The 25294-nt window shown below is 39.1% G+C and overlaps 1 protein-coding gene across 2 annotated transcripts in view; it reads left to right on the top strand.

The window, feature by feature from the left end:
- CDKAL1 (CDK5 regulatory subunit associated protein 1-like 1) overlaps window positions 1-25294 on the top strand; it is a 604990-nt gene that overhangs the window by 61991 nt on the left and 517705 nt on the right. The window contains exon 1 of one of the 2 annotated variants that reach the window (XM_012732965.1): window positions 2902-2949. The exons of the other annotated variant lie outside the window; for it this stretch is intronic. Coding sequence (XP_012588419.1) covers window positions 2922-2949 — 28 coding nt within the window. The 5' untranslated portion in view covers window positions 2902-2921. Of the gene's footprint in view, window positions 1-2901; window positions 2950-25294 lie in introns of those variants that run through there. 2 annotated transcript variants of the gene reach the window in all.

Below are 25294 nucleotides of genomic sequence, written 5' to 3' on the forward strand. Positions count from 1 at the left end.
ATAATAATGCTTGTTTAACGACTTTATCTGCACTTCGCACTTAAAGAAATAGGTAAAACATAAGTAGGTTATTCAGAAAGATTTTTGAACAGATCTTTGTTTTCATTCTATCAGTTATTGGTGTTTGTGGTTGTATGTTCAGACGGAAGCTGCTAGCAAATGAGGAGAGCTGGAACAGGTGTTACAATGAAGCAAAAACTTTTAAGAAGATTAGACTTGGATCTGAAGTGATTTTTGTAGTAATAAATTTTAAATCTATTAGGCGTTGCTGATTCTTTTTCATGCCTGTGACAACCTGTATTGTGAAATAGTTATTCATAGCATGAATGGGGTAGTGGAATTATTGGCCTTGCTGGGATTACCGGCCCTGTGAAGGAAGATAGTGGTTTCAGTCTTCTGCTTGTGTTTTGGGGGTGGAGGCATGGGCCTTCACTGTGCACATTATCACACTTTTGCTGTCTGCACCTGTGCTCTTGGAACCCCTTTTTTAAAAATTGTTTTTGACTTTGAAATTGCATCTGGTTGTGATTTTTGTCCGACCTCCATCATCCACCCGTCATTATATCTATCATGCCTAAAGTCACTATAGGACCAATGCCAATATTCATGTCAGAGTTTTCCTTTATTCTCTCCTTTCCCCCTTCTCCTTTCTGTGAGTAAATCCTTATCCAGATGACGAAAACAAAGTTGATGAAATATAAAAGTTAGGGACATAGGGTAATAAAGTATACTATGGCTTAGGATCTGTCATGAATAATTCTATCAGAAAAGGTCTGTGGTGGTAAATTACCTGCTCTTGCCTGACTGGAAGTGTTTAATATTGTTGAAATGGGTATACTTTTTTAGATTAAAAAATGTGTAAAATTGAGACTACCAGAGGGGGAGGTGAGGGGGGTGGAAAAGACAGAGGGGCCCAGTGGACTGTGGTTGGAGGGCTGGGGTGCCTTGATGGTGGATGTGGTGTGGTAACATAACTCTCTGAAGAGATGGCAGCTTGTCTTTGAATCATGTACAGAGTTGTGAGTCATTGTTACATTAGCAAAACTTAAAATTCCCTCAGATCTTTAAGGGAATGCAACCTAATAGATTAGAAGTTTGATGACAATCTGTTGACTTCTCTCTGTAGAGAGAAATTCTTTTCCGAGACTGCCTTAGACTGTGCCTCTAGCCTCTGTTTGCATTAGCAGATGGAAATTTTCGGGAGTGGATGGTTTTCCAGTGATTATGCTTGCACTTTATATTTTGTCATTCTGAAGTTTTATATCTTTACTCTAGAAGATCATTTTGTTCTTTATTTCAGTATCTGTTTCTTTTTCTAGCGTTCATTGGTATTTATGCCTATTAATTTTTTCTCTTAATTTTTATAGACATAATATTGTGTTGTAATACTATATAGGTTTCAGTTGTGCATTATTAAAAATCATTGAAGTTTGGCCCTCCCTGGTGGTGCAGCGGGTTAAAGCACTGCACTAAGAAGCTGAAACCACTTCCGCCGGTTTCAGCTCCTGCCCCCGGAGGTGATCACCTGGTGTGGCAGACCTCTCCTGACCCGCCCACTGCTCCCCTCAGCTGTGTACTTCGTCGATCTGCCTGTTCTGCTCCCCACTCTGTCTCTGGTGAAGTCTTTCGCCACCCCTGTGTCTCTGGCCTGTACCCCAGTTCTGTATGCACAAATAAATAAATCTTAAAAAAAAAAATCATTGAAGTTCACCACTGAAAGCCCAGTTCTGTGTCAACATAGAACTCTTTTACTTTTTGACTTGCCTTTTGCTTTCCTTTGTGGAATTTCCTTGACAGCAAGACACTAACATTTATATGGTAACAATTTTAGTGTACATTTACAAATTCATGTTTGAATATTTTAATAAGCTCTCTAGGAGGATTCTGAAGCAAGGTGTTGGTCAATAACTTCTATAGTACATGTAATTTTTTTTTTATTTATTCACCAGGGACAGAGTGGGGAGCAGAATAGGTATTTCGACAAAGTACACTGCTGAGGGGAGCAGCGGGCGGGTCAGGAGAGGTCTGCCTCGCCGTATGGTCACCTCCAGGGCAGGTAGGGATCGAACTTATGCAGAAGTGGCTTAAGCTTCTTAGTGCTGTGCTTTAACCTGCTGCGCCACCAGGGAGGGCCGCACGTGTAATTTTAAGGAAAATTTAATTCTATATTTATGAGGGAATAAACTCTCCAAAAAAGGATTGTCAAGCACTGAGGAATCAGTTATAAAATCCAGTTGAGTATTATCTACACCTAAAGAAATCTTTATTGACATATTCATGCATATTATTAACATATTTATAATACCAGTTCTACATTGTAGAATGATTGCCTCTTTATTTTATAATCAGTAATTTCTAGACCTGTCTTTCTTGTTTCTCCAGAATTCTCATATTTCTCTGCTGTAGATTGCTTTATTTTTGCCCACTGACCTGCATTTTGCTTTCATTGATCATTCTGGCCAGAGAGTGCATTAATTCATATCTGTTGTCCCTGGAATAGTTTCTCTGGTTATGGCCATTTCACAGCTTACTTTAGTCCAGAGAGTAACCGCCAGCAAGTGGTACATGGCTTTTTGATGATCTAGACTTGTAAATACAAGAGTTCACCATAACTGTCACTTCGCTGGGTGTACAGGTATTCTTATAGCCTAAGTGAGAATAAATGAGAGATTAGTATTGATGTAAAAAAGTAAACATTTAATAATTAAGAAAAGATTATTTAGTATTGTTTTCAGGAAGATAACTCTTCTATTAGTATATTTTGATGGGAAGATTCCTCTGATGCAGGAGCAGCACATTTGTTCTGTGTTTCAGTTTAACGTCAGTACTGCGTGGCACCGAGACTCTGGTATTTACTACTCCTGTCATATTTTTGGATCAAAGTAAGAATGTGAAATTTTTTTTTGAATGAATTGCTCAACATGGCACAAAATTCAAAAGGAACCAAAGGTAATAAGATTCTATCCATCTGCCCAGGCTAAGGCTTTCTGTAGAAACCCTTGTTAACATTTTTTTCCCTCTCTACAAAGAATATGGATTCTAAGAATATATATGTATACACAATACACACACACGCTCTATTTTTGTTTTGCTTTGCTGTTCCCTTTTACATAAAGTATAGCATCCAATACATACAGTTTTGTTTTAAATCCAATCATTTAACAGTATGATTTGGTGTTCATTTCCTACTGGTTTATTACAGACTCTATTACTCTGCTTTTCTGAAGTAGTGCTATATGGATGTAGGATAGTTCATGTAACCAGTCCCTGCATTTTAGATGCAGGTGTTGTTTCCGTTCTTTTGCTCTTATGGGATTGTCCACATCTGTGTATCATTTTGCACATTTGTAAACATGGAAAATAAACACTGACTAAAGGGTTGAAAGATGTACAGACACATGACTTTGGCACGTGTTGAGAGATTGCACGGATCTGTCTTCCTGCCTGCATGTCTGAGTGCTTGCTTGTTTCCCGCGACTAGCCCACTTGGCTATGATCTTTCTGTTCTGACCTTTGCTCATCTGATGAGTAAAAAATGATACCTCTGTGTCTGTTAACTTGCATTTCTCAGAAAAGCCATTTCCTTTTCTGTGACTTACCATATCTCTTGACTATTGTCCTGTTAGATGATGCTGACTAATTGTCAGGTATTCTCTGTTTGGGAAGGTAACTCTTTGTGATAAGATCTCAAAATTATCCCCTTTGTTGTACTTGTTTATGGTTGCTTAAGCAGTTAGGAAAGAAACTTTTTATACAGTTCAGTTTTCTTTGACTTCATGATGGCGATTGTAATTCCTACATTATCTGCAGTTTTGTTAATGGTGTCATTTTCTTTTTGTAGTCTCTTGAGCTACATGGAATTTATTTTGATATATTTGTGGCAATTTATTTTGATTTATTTGTAATGTATGGAACCAACGTGTCCCTCCCTAGACTAACTGGTTCTCTGGACACTATTTATTGAGTGTTTTATTGTTTCTATCTTAATTTGAAAAGTCACCTTTACCTTTTCCTTCTGCATTTGTATTGTTTAACTATATTAAAGAGTTACATTTACTTTGAAAAAGTTTAAGTATATACATAAAGGAGTAGTTGATTTCCTCATACCTATCACCAGTTTGATAATTACCAATGTACCTGTTTTTGCTGAAGAATTTTAAAGTAATTCCAGATTTAAAGCAATACCAGACAGTCATTTGACTGTCATTGACTATATACCTTCTGCATGCTGCTCCAGTGATTTGAACTTTTTTTAAGATTTATTTATTTATGCATACAGAACTGTGCTATAGGCCAGAGGTGCAGGGCATTGAGAGGATTCACCAGAGACAGAGTGGGGAGCAGAACAGGCAGATCAACGAGGGGAGCAGCAGGCGGGTCAGGAGAGCTCTGCCACACCATGTGGATCGCCCCTGGGGTGGGGATCGAACTCATGTTGAAGTGGCTTTAGCTTTTTAGTGCTGTGCTTTAACCCGCTGCACCACCAGGGAGGGCCAATATAAACTTTTTAAAAGATGGATTAAATATTTGACTTTTTTTTTTTAAAGATTTATTTATTTATGCATACAGAACTGGGGTACAGGCCAGAGGCTCGGGGCGGTGAGAGGCTTCACCAGAGACAGAGTGGGGAGCAGAACAGGCAGATCGACGAAGTACACTGCTGAGGGGAGCAGCGGGCGGGCCAGGAGAGGTCTGCCGCGCCATGTGGCCACCTCCGGGGCAGGCGGGAATCGAACTCATGTGGAAGTGGCTTTTAGCATCTTAGTGCAGTGCCTTAACCCGCTGCGCCACCAGGGAGGGGCAAATATTTGACTTTTGATTTCAAGCTATTTGCAGCTAACAGTTGATTTCTCCATGTTCTTATTAATAACTGTTTGCTAGAGGAGCTGATAACACATCCTTCTGCCAGTTGTTTAGTGTTATACCATTATGCACCTGTTCTTAGGAGATACCTGCCTTGGTGTACCAGTTTGGTGTATTTTGTTAGTGTAGAGATGTCCAGATGATTTCACTAGTGGGCTACCTAGTGAGTAGTTTGTGTGTAAGCTATATGATTAATAAAGTTTTCGGTAGTGGTAAAGTATAGCTGAATGTATGGGCGGGAGCCAAGGAGCAGTCACGCTGGCACTTCCAAATATAGTTTGACCTATTTTCCACAGTGTATTGAAAGTTTACTGCCAAGAATTGATAGCATTTTGATTAAATTCATGACTGTATTCTTAAGAACAAGGGTTTTAGCATATAAATCCTATTTGATTCTAGAATTACACTATTAAAATTAGTGCTTAGTTTTGTATTTATGTTTCATGTGAGAAAATTCACTTCCACGATGCCAGATGGGTACAACAATTTTAGACAGCTATACATTTCAGCTGAGGTTATATTTGCCAGTTAGATGCCATGGATGGTAAGTTGTCTTTCAGTTTAATCTTAAAACCAAGCCAATTTCATAGGGCTTGTTTTGATAATTCAGTCATGTTCTCAGATTTGTTCTCCAAAGTCATCTTCAGAAGTATAACACGGTTTACATTCTCTTTTTGTTTTTAAATTTTTTTTTATCATCTTGTATGTTTTACATCATTCTTCATTTTTATACAATGCATGCTCTGCTATCTTGGGTATAGTCCTGTGAAATTCCCACCACTGACTCATCCATGCGCCGTCACTGTAGTCCTAGGCGCTCTTCTCACCCCTGTTTTGCTCCAGTTCTCTGCTCCCCAGATCCTCTACAGAATATCTCTGGTTTATAGTTGCCTGTTGATTTTGCTTTTTGCTTTATTATAATTCTTTTCCCCCTTATGCCTTACTTGGGTTCCTTACATTCCTCCTATAAGTGAAACCATACGGTATTTTTCTTTCTCTTTCTGGCTGATTTCACTGACTGTGATCCCTTCCAGTGGTTCACATTCTTACACATCTATAAAACTCATGGAGAGCACTTTAATCAGATAGCCCTGATATTTACCAGGACTCAACAGATACCTTTCTTTGATATAACAGATTTTTAGTTCCCATTTACACAATTGATATATCACATTTCACTGGGAGTTCTTTCTTTTTTGAACAAATCCATAGTTTCTTGGTGTTCTCCATTTTCATTGTGTTTATATACTGTGCCACAGTCTGTTCCTATCTCACGAGTCCCACAGATATTTGACTGCTTAGGTCTTCCAGAGAGGTATCTGGAGAAGTGTTTTTTTTGGTTAATCTCACAGATTTTTTTTTTTTTTTTGGTGGTTAATCTCAACTGATTTTTTTTGGTTAATCTCACTGGTTTTATTTTACTAGATGATCATTTGATCAAGTTAAAATAAAATCTCCCTAATTTAGCTTTTAATTACCTTCCTAATTTCTGTACATGTTCTGTGGGTCTGGAAAGGTTACAGCACAGTATCTTTTTTTTTTTTTTAAATTTATTTATTTATGCATGTAGAAATGGGATACAGGCCAGAGGTGCAGGGGCAGTGAGAGGATTCATCAGAGACAGAGTGGGGAGCAGAACACGCAGATGGACGAAGTACACTGCTGAGGGGAGCAGCGGGCGGGTCAGGAGAGGTCTGCCGCGCCATGTGGATCACCTCTCTGGGGATCGAACTCACACTAAAGTGCTGTGGCTAGCTTGCAGTGCTGTGCTTTAAGCTGTTGGGCCACTAGGGACGCCCCCACAGCACAGTATCTTAATGAATGATCTAGTGGCTGTTTTAGTGATAGCTTGGCACACCTTTCTTCATTGACTTGATTAAACTGGTGGAATTTTCTTTTCTCCCTTATTATTTTAAATTCTCTTTGGTAAATATTTGCAAATTATGGTGGATGTCCTCAGTTTTTCAATGTTAAGACAGAATTTCTCACTTTCCTTCTAGTAGGTTCTCAGTTATTACTAGTTCATATGTGTTGACTAAATAGGTTAATCAAAGTCTGGGTTGAAATTGTTAATTTCCATAAATACAAAACCAAAATTTACATATGAGAAAAAAATGTCTCCCAAATAAAACCACCTCATCTATGCATTAGTAGTAACCAGATAATATGTATTTTGCTAGATAGCTAAAAGGCTTTCTATTTTTGTAAACTGAATATACTTTTACAAGTACTAAATTTAGAATTATCGATAATTTCTCCAGATTTTTAGGGAATTTAAAAGTAATTCAAATACTTGTATTATTAACCTTCATTTTATAGGCTCTGCTTTAGTAGCAACTATGCATGTATCTTTTTTTTTTTTTTTTTAAAGATTTGTTTATTTCCTCATACAGAACTGGGGTACAGGCCAGTGATGCGGTAGGTGAGAGGATTCACCAGAGACAGAGCAGGGAGCAAAACAGGCAGATAGACGAAGTACACTACTGAGGGGAGCAGCGGGTCAGCAGAGGTCTGCCACGCCATGTGGAGCTCCTCCAGGGCAGGTGGGGATCGAACTCATGCGGAAGTGGCTTAAGCTTCTCACTGCTGTGCTTTAACCCGCTGCGCCACCTGGGAGGGCCGCATGTATCGTTTTTAATCATGACAATGAATCCATAGAGAAATGTTAGCTGTGTATGAGAGACGAAGTAGCAAGCTGACGTTCAGTGTGTTGATGAAAGCCATAGACCCAGTGTGATGGAGAGTTGAAGTTTCGTTTCTGGATACAAAGTTCTTGTCAGCATTAGATATTTTCTATCGAATTGATGAAAGATAGAAAAGATAGCACACTTATATTTACTGAGCCTATTACTTTCTGTCTAAACATCTCTGTTTTTGGGGGTGGGGGAAGCAAAGTTGATACGTTAAGATGGATTTTTTCCTCTTATTAGAAGACAATTTTGGATTTAAAGAAAAATTAAGCAAGGGGTACAGAGTTCCTATGTATCTATCCATGCTCCTGTGGCTTACGTATTAACATGTTAGGATGGCGTATTTATTATAACGAGCAATTATCAGCTAATGGCTGCACTTTATATAAGCCTTTTTTCCCCTTAATGTTCCTTTTCTGTTCCAGGATGCCTTCTAGGATATCACATTATCTTTACCTGTCATGTCTCCTTAAACTCCTCTTGCCGTAACAATTTCTCAGATGTTCCTTGTTAGTAATGATTCTGGACAGTTTTAAGGACTTCTGGTCATTGTGTATTGTTGGGTGTTCCTTTCTTGGAGATTGTGTAATGTTTGTCTCATGATTAGAGTGGGATTTATGGGTGTGGGGGAAGTAGACCATAGCGGTAAAGTGTCATTTTTGTCACATATTGTCTTATGTGATATCAACATGATTGATGACTGTTGATGATAGCCTTGACCAGCTGACTGAGGTCATGTTTGCTGAATTTCTTCACTATAAATTCTTCTTCCCCTCTTTTCTGCCCTATGATTTTTGGAAGTTACTATGTACAGCCCACACTTACAGGGTGGAAACTTATGATCACCCTTTTTTACCTACATGGAGCATCTATGTAATTTATTTTCAATTCTTTTGTATGAGAATATCTCCCCCGCCCCCATTCATTCATTTATAGCGCTGTGTATACACAGATATTTCTTTGATATTCTGGGTTATATATCCCAGTCCTTCTTTACTTTGTTACTTAAATTCTTTTAGTTTCTGCCATTGGGAAATCTTTTAGTTCCTCCTGTGTCCCTTAGATATACCCTGTCATTTTTTCTTTAAAAAAATTTTGAGCACTTTCTGACCATGTAAGATGCATGCTCCAGGCTAATTCACAAATTCCAGCCCTTTTCCTAAAATCAGCCATTTCTTCAAAGAACCCTTATTTCTTTCATTGGAGATAGGTCTTAGAAACCAGGGTATGTCTACTAAGTGTGTCTGTTGTTGCTGCTTGCCATTCTGTTAGTCCCACTGAGGTGATAGATCAGGAATGCTGCCCTGTGTAGATAGACTATTTCTATATGTATCTTCTTTAACTTAAAAATGACTTCTTATTGATGTCCTTAACTCATTACTACTTACATTTTTAAAGTGATTTTTTCCCATTTTTACAAATTCATGGCACTTTTATCTCTTCATCAGATATCCTTCTTTGTTTAGTTTGGCTCTGTATTTAGGTGGACTCACTGTGCACTTTTCATACTTTTCCGCCTACATACTTTCTTATGTTTGTGGTTTTTTAAAAATAAAAACTGGGCTCTGTTAATGTTATGTGTGATAATTGTGTGCATTCATCTTTTCATTCTCATAGTATTGCTTTCTAATTTTGGATGAATAATGGTAGCAAAGGTAGTGGAGAGAACCAGTGAGTCAGGATACTTTGTATTTAGTTTTATTTGTGTATTCTGCTTCAAAAGTACATAGACAAAGTTTGGGCCGTTTCTAGGCTCAGAGACTTGGTATTGCTTTTTGCTGATTTCTTTTTGTTTAGTTCATATCTTTTACCTTGATCATCCTTGCTCCTTCCCAAACTTCCCACTTCACTGCTCCCTCATATTTACCATTTACACTTACATGCAGTTGTTGCCTGCTGCCTTAGCTGTTACCTAGTACAACTCTCATTTTATAGATGGAAACATAATTAGCTATCATTTGCATTAGGAACTGACAGTGATTTTTTAAAATTAATCTGAAACAAAAAGGAAATCACGTATGTTTGTTAGACTTTTTTTCAGTAAAACTTTATTTTGTGCTAAGCTTTTTTCTTGTCATTAGTTGTATTGTTTTTGTATGGATTTTTTGGGGGAAGAAAATGTATATTAAAGATGTTTTGTTGATTAGTGAGTAAATAGAATGTAAATCTGTATTTCCAAGGCAAAACCAACAACAGTTCTCTTCAGATAAACTATGTAGTCAAATTTTGTTGTTGCAGAGAACCCTTTCCTTTCTTAGTAAAACCAGAAAGATTTTAGAGTGAAATACATACCCAAATTTGAGAATGATCATTTATGAAAATTCTTACGATAATCAGTATGTAAGTGAACTTTGTAAGCAAAGAAAACAAACTAATATGCTTATGCAGTCATCCACTGGGATTCGGGAAATGGGACAGGTGTGAAACATAACATCCTGCCAGCTTTGACTTAATTTGTGACAGTTAAGTTATTCCATGTATCAAAAATTTTAAGATGAGATTCTTTACATAAATGTTCCTGAAGTCAGTGGGAAAGGGAAATTGCTATGTTCAAATCTTGTTAAAATAAAAGCTTTTTTCCTATTGTTTAGATAAGTAATGGTATACAGAATCAAAGTGTTTCTGTCTGATGCAGGATGCTTGCTATGTGTTTTACAAAGTACATCATGATGTAAGTTAGTTACTGAGTAGGGTTTTTGTTGGCTTCTGTGATTCCTGATGCACAGGAAAATCAGATTACCCTTACTTATTGCTAATATATTTCATGAGCTTTTAAATACATTTGACACTAGTGGTGAATAAGATTATGGAGTCTAGATTACTATTCAGATTACTCTTTTACTGTTTGATGATACGTGTCGTTCGCCAGCTTACTTAAGCTTAGGTTGGTTTTCTGTAAAATGAAGGTAACCATGTAGCTATTCGACAGGAGGATTGAGTTTGCTAAGAGGAAGAGCTCCATGAAGCTCTACTAAGCTGGTCTTTGCTAGAGGCCATTTCTTAGGAGTGGAATAGCAGCCAGGAGAGCTGAGCTTATGTGGACACCCCCCAACATACTCTAGAGCCTTTTCTTTTCAATTACTATGTAGTTATGAGAATTCATTGGAAAAACTGAGTTTTCTGTGAATTACTAAGATGTTTCTCCATTTGATGATGATTTTTTTTTGTCTTCTCTTTTGAAATAGGCTCAGCAGCTAACTTGGTGTCAGCTATTGCTTCATCTTATGTACACAACGTGAAAATCCTGCCTTTGATATAGTTGATTCCTTGCTTTTTACCTTAATGCTTTCTTAACAAACCACCAATCAAACCCACAAACTTTCATGAAAGTATGCTGTGGCTCTCAGATTAGATGCGAGAACAAGTGTTAATTTAAAAGCATCCATTTCCACAAATGAAGGGAAGAGGGGGATAAACCAGATGGAAAAGTTTAAGAAGCATTTCAAATAAGATAAATTTCCGAATTTTTTACTGTCTTTTAGCTTTCGCTTCGATGTCTTTTATTTCTAGAGTGTATGAATTCAGTTTTTTGGGTTTAGTGTTTTAATAGATCCTGTAATTGTGATTTATAAAATATTTCAACTCTTCTCTGTTTTATGAGTAGTAAGATGAATTCACATAATACTCAGCATATGTAATTCCAGTGGACGATATTTGTCTTTGTTCCTGTTGCAATAAGAAGAAAGTTGGAAGCATTCTGGATAAAAGATACTCCAGATAATTAATTCCTAGGAAATATTTTTATTTTGTTTCTATTGGAGAAGGTGTAGTATTTTGCAAGAGGAAACCATAGGTAAGACTGGTATCTAGTTTGGTAACTGTAATCTAGAAATAGTTACGTATTTGGACCACTTGAACACATTTCTTTTGAATATATTGTAAAATTCGCAGGTTAATGACAGGTTGGCTATCAAATATTCTAGAGCAAAAAAATTTTGGTGAGTCAAGTTAAAGTATTCAGTTATTATGCACTTGTTATACCATTTCTGTTCAAATCAGTTATTTGAACAAGGATTTCAGGGGTGTGTGTATTAGACCAGCATGTTTCCGTAGTTCTCACCAGGGAAATACATGAAAGTCAATAAAATTCATTCAAGGTTTGTGAATATCTTTGTGACTTTAGATAAATTCCTAAAAATTAGAGCTTTCTAGTGAGTCAGGTTATATGAGCAGTGTGTAAAAAGGTCAATGTATTGCTAGAAGGTACTGTTTAATAAGCCTTTAGACATATTTGACATCCTGTATATTTTAAGTGATTTGTAATATTTAGATTTATTTTCCCTATGGGACTAGATAAGAAGTAAGACATTTACAGTCAATGAACTGCTTGTGGGTAGAGTGTAACATAAACAGATTTTTCTGTAGTAAAGATTATGAAATATTATCTTAGAAGAAAATGCAGACTTTTACATTAAAACTATTAAGTATGAGTATAAAGTTGTAACTGGGTTCTCCACACCTCTGTTACTCTTGTTAACTTATTGAACTTTCTTCCTGACTTAGCTTAGAACAATAGCCCTGTCTCCAAGACCTGCTGTTACTGTTTTCCCTTTCCACAGCCATTGAAGTCGGTTTTAGAACCTGTTTTCTTGGCTGTAATTACTGTGGGCACATTTGCGCTTAAGGGTATTTCTTTTATTTTTTAAATTATTTAACATTAATCCTCACTTTTTTTTTTTCTCTTTCCCTCCTTTTGTAGACGTCAGTGCGAGTGTTCTCATTCCTTTTTTTATTGTTTGACTCCCAGTGCCTTTTTATGTGCTGAACCTATCATGACATATTCTCCATAAATATTGGTGTTAGGAGAGGCCATTTTCCATCTCCATTTTGTGAATAAGCTTCCTGCTAGACAGTAAGCTAGCAGAGGGTGGACGCAGAGGCCTTGACTTCCCCTGTTTGCCAAGCACCTAGAAAGGTGCCCGGCATACAGTGAGCACTTAACGTAGTGAGTGAAAGAAAGGAAATGAGTTTTTGAGGTCCAGAGAGGCTAAGTGTGGTAATCGTGGAAATATGTTACAACATGTACTATCAAATGAACACTTGATATGAAAGCACTCTAATATTTATTAGCGTTCACACACTCAGAAATTATTATTCATGTTTAAAGTCATTTATTATTAGAAAACAGACCTGTATTAGGTAGGGATGCTTTCTGCTATATGAAGAGTGGTGTAAGCGTCATTAAGCTTTATTTTTCTTAAATAATTTGGAGCTGGTTATCTGTTGACATTGACTTAGCAATTCAACAATATCAATATCAGGTTTATTCTGAAATTTTCTTGGCCGTCCTTTCAGGGTTGCTCCCGCTCTTGATGCCACCTTTCTGTGTCAGAGAGCTCAGGGGGGCATGGATTGACTGCAGTATCTCTGTTTACCACAAAACCAAAACCTTTGTGGAACATCTCCATTTTGCCAGGAAAGCGAGAACTTTCCTGGAAGCGTTGCAGCACAGTGGACTTCCCCTTCAGTGTTCCGACAAGCTGCTTCACATGGCTGTCCCCAACCAGAAGGGAGGCCATGAAAGTGGAATGTAGGTGTTCGGTTTCTGGTGCAGTTTACAAATAAGTGTTGGACTTGCTCATCAACACTATCTACAAAATCTATCACTTTGGCTGCTCAAAACCCAAATAAGTTCTTCTTTCTGTGAATGCATTTCACCTTCTCTGAGGGGGTTGATACCTTTTTTTAATCTGTGACTGTATGTACTCTGGGGTCCAGGATGTTTGGCTTTCTCTTTGAGGTTGGTAGCTTTCTGTTCTCCGGTGACCTAAACTAAAAGAGAAAATCTGTGCCCCCAGTGTATGTAGTAAGTGAAGTGGATAAAGGAACATAAATACATTGACTGAGAAGAGGGGAGAGCTAGAAACATCACCTTATTCTAGTCAGTGTGAATGCCAAAGACCTGTGTTGGACAGTGAGTTAAATTCCATAGTTAACCAATCTGTTCTTGTTCATGTTTCATGGAAGGATCTCCCTTCATCACAATGTCTTTATTACTATAGCTATAAAAGAAATCTTGAAATTGGGTAGACTTGATTCCTCTCAATTCTTTGCAAAATTGTTTTGGCCATTTTAGGGATTTCCTTCCCATATGTACATTTTGTGGTGTGTTTGTCTATGTCTACCAAAAACCTTGTTGGATTGATAGGAATTGAGTTAAATTTGTAGATGGATCTCGGAAGAATTGAAAGCTTTATCACCCATGAGCATGGTAGCATTCTTGAATGACTTGGTCTTCTTTAATTTCTTCCAACAAGATTTAATAATTATCACCATGTAACTATAGTATGTATTTATAGATTGACATGTGAATATCTCATTTTCTTTGAGGCAGTATTTATTTTCTTGGTATTGCTTTCTTGAATTTAACTTCATTTGTTAGTCATTAGTATTTATAAATAAATGCAATTGATTTTTATTTGCTAAACTTATGTTAGGGGACATTGCAGAACTTCCAAAGTAGTTACAGGAGTTTTTTTTTTTTTTGTAAATTCCTGGGAATTTTCTACAAAGTCATGTTATCTGCAAAATGACTTTCATTTTTTCCTTTCAGATCTGTGCATTTTGTTTCCTTTTGCCAACTAGACCTTGTAGTACTGTGTTGATTTTGAGAGGTGATTTCAGACATCCTTGCCAGGTTCCTAATCTTAGGGGGAAAGAATTCAGTCTTCCATTGAATATAATGTTAGTTAGCGGTAGGATTTTCCTAGATACTGCTTACATATATGAAGAAAATTCTGCCCTTAGTTTTATGAGTGTTTGAATCATGAATCAATGTTGGATATATTATAATTAAGAATATGAGGGAAATGTAATTACTCTTTTTAATTTGGGAGTAGGGTAGATGTGAATAGTAGAATGCTAGTCTGAATGAAGTTTAATACATAAAAGTACTTAAAGCACCACAGACATTTTCTGCCTCTGAATCAGCTGCATTTTTTTCTACATATGTAGGAAAAGATTTATGAATATAAGAATTTGTGAATAATCCTTTTTTTCTCCTGGGCTTTTAAAAATAAATGCTCCTTTAATATAAACACTGGAACACTGGAAGAAAAAAAAACAAACTCTTTTTCAAATCTTTATTGGTCCTGCCATTGGGATTGCCCATAAAACTGAGCTTTATTTTCCCTACCAGGGAAAACATCTCTCTGCTTGTTACAGGTTTCCGTGCCTTCCATTCTCTAGCAGTATTTTGTGGCAGTTACATATTCTTACCTCTTGGAACAGCTGGCCTCTCCCATCTACTCTTTGTTTTGAAAATGCAACTTAAGAAGTAAAAACCAAAAACATGTTTACAGATAACCTGTAAGAGCCAGTAGTACAAAAAGACTTTCTTAGGCATTCTGATAGTCATCTGTTCACTGGAAGCTGAAGCTTTATCACCTTCAGTGTGTGTTTTTTGCCAAGTTATTCTCAGAGAGCCACACAGAACCACAAATAACAGGAACTTAACATTTAGGCATCACTGCCACCTAATTCTCAGACCTTACTCGGGTTATCCCCGTAATATCCTTTATGGCAGAAGTGTCCAATTTACAGTCAAACTTTGTATTGAGTTCTTAAGTCTCTAGGGGCCTTGAATGGGGCCAGTTTCTTTCTGTCTTTGAACCTTTATGTCATTAACGATTTTGAAGCCTACAACCCAGTTCTTGGAATGACTGTCTCCTGATTTATGTTGATGTGAACAGTATCAAGTTATGCATCTCTGGCCGGAATATCTTCAAAACGGACGCAGCTTCCTCTCAGTGCATCCTACCAAGTGATTCCTGACTTTGATTGGGCCCATGTGGGTGATGTTAAATTGGATCGGTTGATTAAGATACTGTCTGGAGTTTCTCTTCTAGGGGTGATTTTTTTTTTTCTTGTTGGAGTTGACATGTCTTTTTTTGAGGAAGTTCTTGGGCTTATGTAAATGTCCTGTTCATCAAACCAGAAGCCCCCTAGAACTTCACACCTTGCTGCCGCTCTGCAGGTATGCCTGCACACCCCTCCTGCCTCTGAGTTTCCAGTGGGCACACATCATAAGACTGTGCAGAGCTTTCTGCTGTATGCCATTTGTGCTCTGACAGCAGACTCCTGGCTGCCACCTCCTGGCCCATGTGTTTGGCTTTCTAAGCTCCCTGAAACTTGGGCTCCCCATGTTAGGATGCGCTTTCATTCTGTGCCCATCCCATTGTGCTCCAGCCTTGTACGCCATACTGGGCTGCTTCGCAGCGATGCCCTTGCTCATATTGGGCTCTGCTGGCCGGGACTGGGTGGGCTGCTGCCCGTGGTGATCACTCTTTCTGCTCAGCCTCCAACACCTCCTGTATTTCTCTGTGACCACCCCACTCTTGCCCACTACCCTCCATGCTGAGTCGGCCCTCCACACAAATGCCTCCTTCCGTTAGCCCTGCCTAATGACTTTGCCCTGATTGGTTTAGAAGGGTAGGGAGGGTCAGGGAAATGTCACCCTCCTCCTAGCTATTAGATCCCTAGTAATCCTGTTTGCTTTCTCATCTTTCTGCTTCATTGGTCTTTTCCTATGAGGACTAGAAATTCTACTATTCTAAATGGAATTTTGTTTTCTTTAGAAGAAAACAGAAAGATAGCTTGTGAACAAGTGCGCAAAGTTTTGTTGTTTTGACAGCATGAAAGAATGATGCCATACAGGCAACTCTTCTGGCAGCACCTGTCGAGATTGAAGGTGCAGATTCCAGGAGCTTCCATTCACTCTTTAGTGACCCAGGTCAATCCTGGCTGATTCCTGCTTTCCCACTTCTGATACACCTTTACAAGCCACAACATGTTTCTGTCCCTGTTTCCTTGCCCCTAAAATGGGCATTAAAAATATGATAATCATGGGGATATCAGGGTTCTCAGATTAGATAATATGTTCTTAAGTGCTTGGCAAGTAAAAGTGCTTGGCTTGGTGGTAAAATACTATGCACATGTGGGTATTTAGTTCTGATTTATTGCATAGTCAGAATTGAAATGAATAGCAAGTGAAGTCAAGCGTTTTAATTGCACTTAAGACTTCTAGGCAGAACCTCTGTTTCATAAGGCAGAGAAGAGGTCAGCACAGTTGATACTTTTTGCGACCACTTTTAAAACCCATTTTTCTGTCACCTACACTGAATTGGGCAAATACTCCTTTGAAGTCTTGCTCACCCAGTATGCCTGTGCCACATATGTCCATCTTGATGATTTTTACCCCTACTTTTGGTTGTCCTCATCTCCTCAGTGCCTGCTGTCTGTCATCTTTGGTAACTCCAACATTAGTGACCTTATTTGAATTCCCTCATCCTTGAATTCCCTCATCCTTGAATTCCTTCATCCTTGAATTCCTTCATCCTTGAATTCCTTCATCCTTGAATTCCTTCATCCATTTGCAGTAGCTTGTGGCACAGTTATGCTTGCATGTATTGCTGGAAAGGTATCTTAAAGAGAACCTGTCTACTGCTGAAGTTAGTTCTCTCCTCTGAACTGTTCCTCCCCAGAGCTTCCATTTCTGTTACTTTTCATTATTAGCCTTATGGATTGGACACCTTTAATTCTTTGCTCTGTCATTTCCCATACCTACTCAGATACTGAACACTTCTGTTTTTGCAAAAATCGCGTTCCTACTAGAGCCTCCATTTCTACATAGTTAATTTGCCTCTGGTCCTTAGTATCTAATCTCTGAACTATTGAAGGGTTTTCTTCAAGGTCAGTGTTAGGATCTCAGCTTGCCAGGTGCAAGCCCTGGGTCTCTGTTTAGTAAGTAGATGAAGAAGACCTTTGGGGCCTGTGCCAGCTGAGAGCCAGTTGTTCAGATGAGCTGGTCAGATGATGCAGACTATGTCTCCAGAGACCTGGAAGGACTTCCAGATGGTAGGGATAGGGCTGGGGGAGAGGATCTCTTGCTAGGCTCATACTCATCTTAGGAAGTCTAGAAAGACTTGATCTCTAGAACATGAGTTCCGTGGTCTAAATCTAGCTACTTAGGTATCTGCCCCAAAGGCACTAAACATTAATTTAGAAGGACACCCACACCCCAATGTTAATCACACTATTTACAATAGGGAAGACATGGAAACAACCCAACTGTCAAAAATAGATGATTGGTCAAGAAGATGTGGTACATATACACGATGGACTATTACCCAGCAACCAAAAAAACATCAACTCATGCCATTCACAGCAACATGGATGCTTAGTCAAACAAACCAGGAAGAAAAAAAATACCAGATGGTTTCACTCTTAGGAGGAAGGTAGAGGATCCAAATAAAGGAACAGGAAGAAAAAGTGATAACGTAAATTTTAAAATCAACAGGCAACTATAAACTGGTGAGATTCTGCTGGGGAGGGTGGTAGGAGCAAACAGGTGGGGAGAGCACAAGGGGCTGTGGTGATGGCACACGGGTGACTTGGTGGGAACTTCACAGGGACTGTAACTGAGAAGAGAAAGCATACATTGTACAAAAATAAAATGATGTAAAAAATTTGAAAAAATAAGTCTACTTACTGTTAACATTTGCTAACTTTCCTCCTGATATATTTTTAGAAGCAGGATTTTAATTTTTCTATTAAAATTACATGTATAAACTGCATAATGTCTGTTCAGTAAAAAAGAAAAAATACACGTGTGCATGGTTTTTCTTAGGTAGTTTTTCGTTGTTGTTGGTACAGAGTTTTTCATAAAGTGAAAGGTTGCTGTTGGCCTTTGTTCCTACTTGAACAAGATGATCCCATGCCAGAAATACCAGATTCTGTATCAGCTTGACCCCAGCATCTACTGGAAGTATTTTTCCAGTGTTAATACTTTTGATAGCTACAAGAATGGTTTATCTACCATTTAGTCTTACTGCTTACTCATTAACATGCCTTCATGCCGCCTTGCTCGCTGCTTGTTTGTTCACTCACGTGTTCACTTGTCAGTCTCCCTCCCTGTCTTCTTCCCTCTGTGCTTCCTCCCTTCTTTTCACAATAAGAACATGTTCTTAGTTTTGTCCTGACCTTCGATCTGGGAAGATGCAGAGGAATAATCCACTGAAGTCTGTACTAAGGGGAAGCTATACTTATGAGTCTTTATCAGTATCTGCCACAGACTCAAGTGTGGGCACATGGGAAGCAATATGCTGCTTTTTTCTGAAGAGGGTAGAGAAGGCTTTTTTTTTTTTTTAAGATTTATTTATTCATACAGAACGGGGGTACAGGCTAGAGATGAGGAGGGTGAGAGGATTCACCAGGGACAGAGTGGGGAGCAGAACAGGCAGATCGATGAAGAACACTGCTGAGGGGAGCAGCAGTCGGCTCAGGGGAGGTCTGCCAGGCCATGTGGTCACCTCCAGGGCAGGCGGGGATTGAACTCATGCGGAAGTGGATTAAGCTTCTTTGTGCTGTGCTTTAACCTGCTGCGCCACCAGGGAGGGCCGAGGGTAGAGAAGGCTTTTAAGGGGAGGTGACATGTACCTGAGCAGGGGACGGATGAGTGGGAGTTAGAGTAGGAGAGACACTCAGGCAGCAGATAAAGAAGTAGAATCAGAGGTGAGGATGTGGCTAAGCTTGTACCTAGTGGATTTTTTGACTTTTGCTTTTTAAGCCATTTTATTGAGATCGTAATTCCAATACCATAACCATTTAAAGTGTGCCTTTCAGTAGTTTTAAGTATATTCATAGCTGTGCATTCACTACTACAATAAATTTAAAACATTTTCAAGGTAGCTCTCCTGCCCACCTGTGACTATGCAGGTGTTTATGTTCATAAATCTTTTTCCTTTGCAAAACAGCAGCAGCTCTCAGGCCCACCTATGTTTGTGCAGGTGCATTGCTTTTTCTTTCTAATAAACTTGCCCTTTTCAAGTGTACAAAAATAAAATGAAACACAAATTCATTATCCCTAATAGAATTTCCATATGCTTTAGCTTATGTCCCAAAGTTCTAGCCTTGCCAGCCCCTGGCAGTCATCAAGCTTTGTCACTATAGGTTTGTGTCTTTGGGTTTCAGTTAAGTAGAATCACACAGCACATGTTCTTTCGTGACTGACTCCTCTACTTAGCATAATGTTTGCAAGATCTATCCATATTATAACGTGTAGTAGCTCCTCATTCTTTATTGCCTAATAATAGTCCAGTGTATGGATATGCCACATTTTATTTATCCACTCATTCATTGACATCTACTTAGATGTTTTCTACTTTTTAACCATAAGGAGTAATGCTGCTATGAACATTGATACACACGCTTTTGTGTGAACCCACATTTTTATTTCTGTGAAATTTATACCTAAGAGAAGACCTACTGAATCACATGTTAACAATTTGAGTCACTGACTCAAATGTTAACATAGCCATAGTAGCTGTGCCATTTTGCAGTTTTTTAAAAAAGATTTATTTATTTATGCAAACAGAACCGGGATATAGATCAGAGGTGCAGGGGTGGTGAGAGGATTCACCAGAGACAGAGTGGGGAGTAGAGTAGACAGACTAAGTACACTGCTGAGGGGAGCAGTGGGCGGGACAGGAGACGGCTGCTCCGCCATGTAGGTCACCTCCAGGGCAGGAGATTGAACTCACACTGAAGCAGCTGCTGCTAGCTTGCAGTACTGCGCTCTAACCCGTTGCACCACCGGTGAGGGCCCAACATTTTACATTCTCACCAGTAGTATCTTACCAATGGTATATGGTAGTTCCTGCTGCCTTATATTCACGCCAACACTTGTTATTACCTTTATTATTATTGCTATTTTATTATAGCTAGCCTGGTAGATGTGAGTTCATTTTAATTTTGATTTGCAGTTTCCTGATGGTTTATGATGTTGAACATCTTTTCAGGTGGTCAGTGATTATTTGTATAACTTTGGAGTGATACCTATCCAGATCTCTTCCTTGTTTTAATTCTTTCACCATCATTAATTATAATAGTTATGTGTATTGTCTCTAGTTTTTTGAAGCAAAATTGAGACCAGAGTACTTTATTTTTGACATCGTAACTAGAAAACAAATAATAAATGGAAAATTTAAATCACCTGGAAAAAAAAAGTCACAAGTATATTTGGAATTGGGCACATTAATATTAATTTTAAAAGGTAGTAACATTACATTCTACAAGTTAAGTTTGAGTTAGCTAATCTCAGTCCTTTTATGAAGGTAGTTTTCCGTACGTATGTGCTGTCAGATAATTAAGTTACTCACTGTTCAGGAAATCCCGAACTATGTGATCAATGAATACGGTTTTCTAATAGCTCTTTTTCCAAAGCAATTGTTCATTTTCTTTGTGACTGCCCTTGTTCCCCCCCCCCTCAAATTGGTAAATTAGATTTGTAATTTTAGAACGCTTGGCATTGTCATTTTGGGTTTTTTTTTTATATGACTACCTGTCACTCAGTTGAACAGCAATTAGATGCCTACTAGGCAGGCAGCCAACTCAGTTTGCTTCTCTCTGATGGTCATATCCAGAACACTCAACATTGGTATGGCATGGTACAGATAGCACAAATCTTTATTTTTGACCAGAAGATCTTTCCTGTTTTGGCAGTTTTTTATGACTCCTTATCTTTTTTTTTTTTTTTTAAAGATTTATTTATTTGTACATACAGAACTGGGGTACAGGCTAGAGGTGCAGGGGCGGTGAGAGGCTTCACCAGAGACAGAGTGGGGAGCAGAACAGGCAGATCGACGAAGTACACTGCTGAGGGGAGCAGTGGGCGGGTCAGGAGAGGTCTGCCACGCCATGTGGTCACCTCCGGGGCAGGCGGGAATCGAACTCATGCAGAAGTGGCTTTAGATTCTCAGTGCAGTGCTTTAACCCGCTGCGCCACCAGGGAGGGCCCTATGACTTCTTATCTTTTAATTGCTAAATTGGTAATTATTTTGTCCCAGTAAGTTCGTTGGGTCAAAATTCAGAGGTAACTTATTTTGGAGAGAATCAGCAGACAGCCTTAAAACTTCAAGGAGATATTTCTGTACTCTAGAATTGTTTATAGGAAGGGATTGGTTATTCATAGATGATTCAATTTATTGATTTGAGCTAAACAATTGGGAGTTAAATAACATCTGAATGGAAACCAGATGTTTTGCAAATTTGCTAGTGAATGATTCCTTCTGGGGACTTGCTTCTTGGTTAAACACAACTTGCTTTTAAAATACTTGAACTGGGACAGACATTTCCCATGTCATACAGGAATTTAAGGATACGACTGAACTGAGGACTCTGAAAAGCCATCTTTGTATTGTTCCTGGGTTTGCTGTCACTATGACCCTCAGTGCTGCCACCTCTTCTGTGGCATTGGATACGGGGCACCCTATATTAGATGCAACCTGAGAACCAACTCTGAGATCACCACCTGAGACATACAGGTGTAGAAGAGGTGGAGGGTATAGAGATGCATCTCTGATGGGAATACTGGTGAGGAAAATGGGGAGCAGGAGGCCAACAGTGAAATAGATAGAGGAGAGACAAAAGGTGAGGAGGAAGTGAATGGAGATGAAGGAGCCAGAGGCAACTGTAGGCAGCGGGCAGCTGAACCCGTAAGGGTGATGATGATGAAACCGAGAAGCAGGAGACCAGCAAGGGTGATAAGACAGCAAAAAGGGAACAGGTAAGTGTAACAGAGAATATAAAAACTAATAACCCATTCACCTGCCACTTTTCATGTCAGAATCTAAATGCCACCTTCAAGTAACTAGTCCTGCCTGGATGCCAGCCATGGTAGTGGAGATGTGCTCCCAGCTCTCCCTGTCCCCTAAGAAAACCCCACAACCACAGAGTGAATTTGCATTAGGGGAGGTAAAGAGGACCAAAGATTTAAGGTCCTGCTTTTTAAAATATTTTAAGACACAACATTTGCATTTAAATTTTCTGCGTTAATGTTAGGGGTCAACAAATTTTTTTTTAACTTTTTTTTTTTTTTAAGACTGATTTATTTATACATACAGAACTGCAGTACAGGCCAGAGGTGCAGGGGCGGTGAGAGGATTCACCATAGACACAGTGGGGAGCAGAACAGGTTGACTGATGAAGTACACTGCTGAGGGGAGCAGTGGGCGGGTCAGGAGAGGTCTGCCGTGCCATTTGGGTCACCTCTGGGGTGGGGATTCGAACTCATGCTGAAGTGGCTTTAGCTTCTTAGTGCTGTGCTTTAACCCGCTGCACCACCAGGGAGGGCCCCACCATTAAAAAAAAAAATTTGTATATATTTTACATCAGGTGTAGTCCCCATAGAATTCCTACTACCAATTCACTGTGCACCATCACTCTATGCACCTGTTTTGGGCCCTCCCCTGCAGAATGTCTGATTTAAAGCTGTCTGAATATTTTTGTTGTTGCACTGCCCGCCCCCCCCAGCGGAGATCAATCCTTTTTAATGACCTTGCCATTTATTTTGGAGCTGGGGAAGGTTTAGTTTTTTGTTGATTGGCTTGAAAATTCAACTCCTTGACTTTTGACTTGGATTCCAGTTTTCATTACCTTTTGGCTCTTTTGGGTAGATTTGGTCAGTTGGAGCCATTGTGGGAAGACTGGAAAAATAGGAGAAGGAGAAGTTTGTTTTCATCCCTCTTTGGTTTGGGTCATGTCCCACCCTCGAAGCAGCAGTTCTTGCCCCCGGCCCCCACCCTGTGGCTTCAATTTTTAGCAGCTCCTCTTTCTGTTGTCTGCCTTTACCGATGGGCAGCTCCTGCCATAGTTCCAGCCCTTGACAAATGATTGAGAGTTTTGACGTTGACAGTTCTGTTTTCTCCCAGTGAGATCCTCTGGTTCTGAGACGGACAGTGCTTTCTGTTGTTTCTTACTGCAGTGTGTTCCCCATCTGGTGGCCACACTTTCCCTTGGCCATGGCAACACATTTCTCTACTAGTAGATCTTTATTTTAATGCCCAAAGTGGTTTCTGTTTCTTTAAGAATGGAATGAATGCAAGAGTGGGAATTTGTAAGTTCAGTTGTGAAAATGATTTGAGTCAAGTTTAACATTTCTTTGCATTTCAGTTGAGATGTGGTTATAGATGAGTTGGAGAGTGAATTCAGGTGGACCAGAAGTGTAGAATAGGCTATTATCTCCCAAGATGAATGGGTAAGAAGAAAAACATAGATCCTGAGGCTCTGCTGTGCATGCAGGTCGGTGGCCCGGGTGTGGCCCAGGTAGAGTAGCGGGACAAGGAGGAGTGGTGATGGAATTGAGACGTAAGGAAGCAGTGTGTCACCACACTGTGCTACTGTGTGTTCCTTTGTACCAGTTCTCTAATGTGGGCAATTTCAGGGAAACTGGTTGGAGATCGTCACCACAATGACCAGGTGGAAGAGTGAGTGGAGGGAACTGAGGCCAGCTGGCTCAGAGAGACAGTTCTTTAGAGGTACTTGACTGTGAAAAGCACTGAAGAAATGGGGGGAGAGCAGAAAAAGTCAGACAAATCAATTTTTGTAATTGCTGGCTTAGTTTGAAAATAATTAATTTTTGAATAGGTTCAAAATAGAAATTGCTCTACCAGGAAAAGTCTTTCTCTTATCTTCTGTCCTCCTATTCTTTTCTCCTTCCAGTCCTAGCCACCAAAATTATTTTCGCAAACAGAAGCAAATATGAGTATGTCTTCTAAATCCCCTTCTCCCCCTCAGGCCATTGTAAAATCCTACTATGTATATTTTTTAGTGTTTCATTCTTTTCTCTGAACAGTATGTACTGGAGCACTTTTAGTGTTGGTACTTAAGAGATCATTATTTTCCGGTGTGAGTCTAAGTTTTGAATATACTAAAATGCCTCTCGCCGTACCCTTTTGTTACTATAAATAATGCTGCAGTGGATGACCTTGCACTGTGATGTGTGTTGGCTGCGGCCAGATTCTCAGAGGTGGGATGTCTCTGTTGCAGGCGGTGCATCTGCTGTTGTGGAACGATTGCCCGTGTGTTCCCTTAGCTACTGTTCTCGTTGACAGTCCTCCTGGCTGTATGCGAGAGAGCCCGTTTCCTCACAGTTACCATCTCAGTGTGTGTTCCGGCTTTCGGGTTTTTGACAATCTAATAAGTGAAAAATGGGACAGCTACTTTTCTCCCCATAGTGCAGTTTTAATTTTCATTTATTTTATTAAGGCTGGGGTTGAGCATCTTATTGTACATTCAGTAGCCACACATTTCTTTTTGGTGAACTCTGTTATTATACTTAAACTTATTTTTTTTTTTTTTAATTTTGTTTTTGGTCTCCTCAGGCTCCTTGGGGCAGGAAAAAGTGTGTGTGAAGAATAGAGAGTAGGTGATGTAGTGCCCTACAAAGTCCATTTTATGTATTAGCTTTCAGTTTATAAAATTCTATTGAACATAAAGATATAGATCTCTTATTAGGAATTCTTCAGATTAAGTAACTTCTGAAGTAATTCTGTGTCAGGACAGGGAAATGAATAAGCCAAGATTTTTTTCTCCATAGTAAGTAAAAGGTCTGTCCTATGTACTGATTTTGATTTGACCAGCTCTGCTTAGCTATGTAAGTCATTTCAGTAGCTATTGGTAGAGTTTGGCCAGCTATTACTTCTCATTAAAAAAAAAAAAAAATGTTCTTTTCCTCTCATACAGTAAACAGAGGTCAAGTTGACCCTTGGTTTCTTCATCTTATTTCTGCGAATCACTCAGCAGGATGATTTTAAAAGAACAAACTCATTATGCGAGTCATCTCCAGGAATAAGTGCTTTGCCCTAGGAGTGCCTGTGCTCAGCTTCACTCAGAAGCACAGCAAATGATTGACTGCCGTTCAGTGGAGGGCCAGTTCTGGGCTCCCTGAGGTTCAGACTGGGAAC

Source organism: Condylura cristata, unplaced genomic scaffold (assembly GCF_000260355.1).
Source record: "Condylura cristata isolate star-nosed mole 26May11 unplaced genomic scaffold, ConCri1.0 scaffold00037, whole genome shotgun sequence".
NCBI lineage: Eukaryota > Metazoa > Chordata > Mammalia > Eulipotyphla > Talpidae > Condylura > Condylura cristata.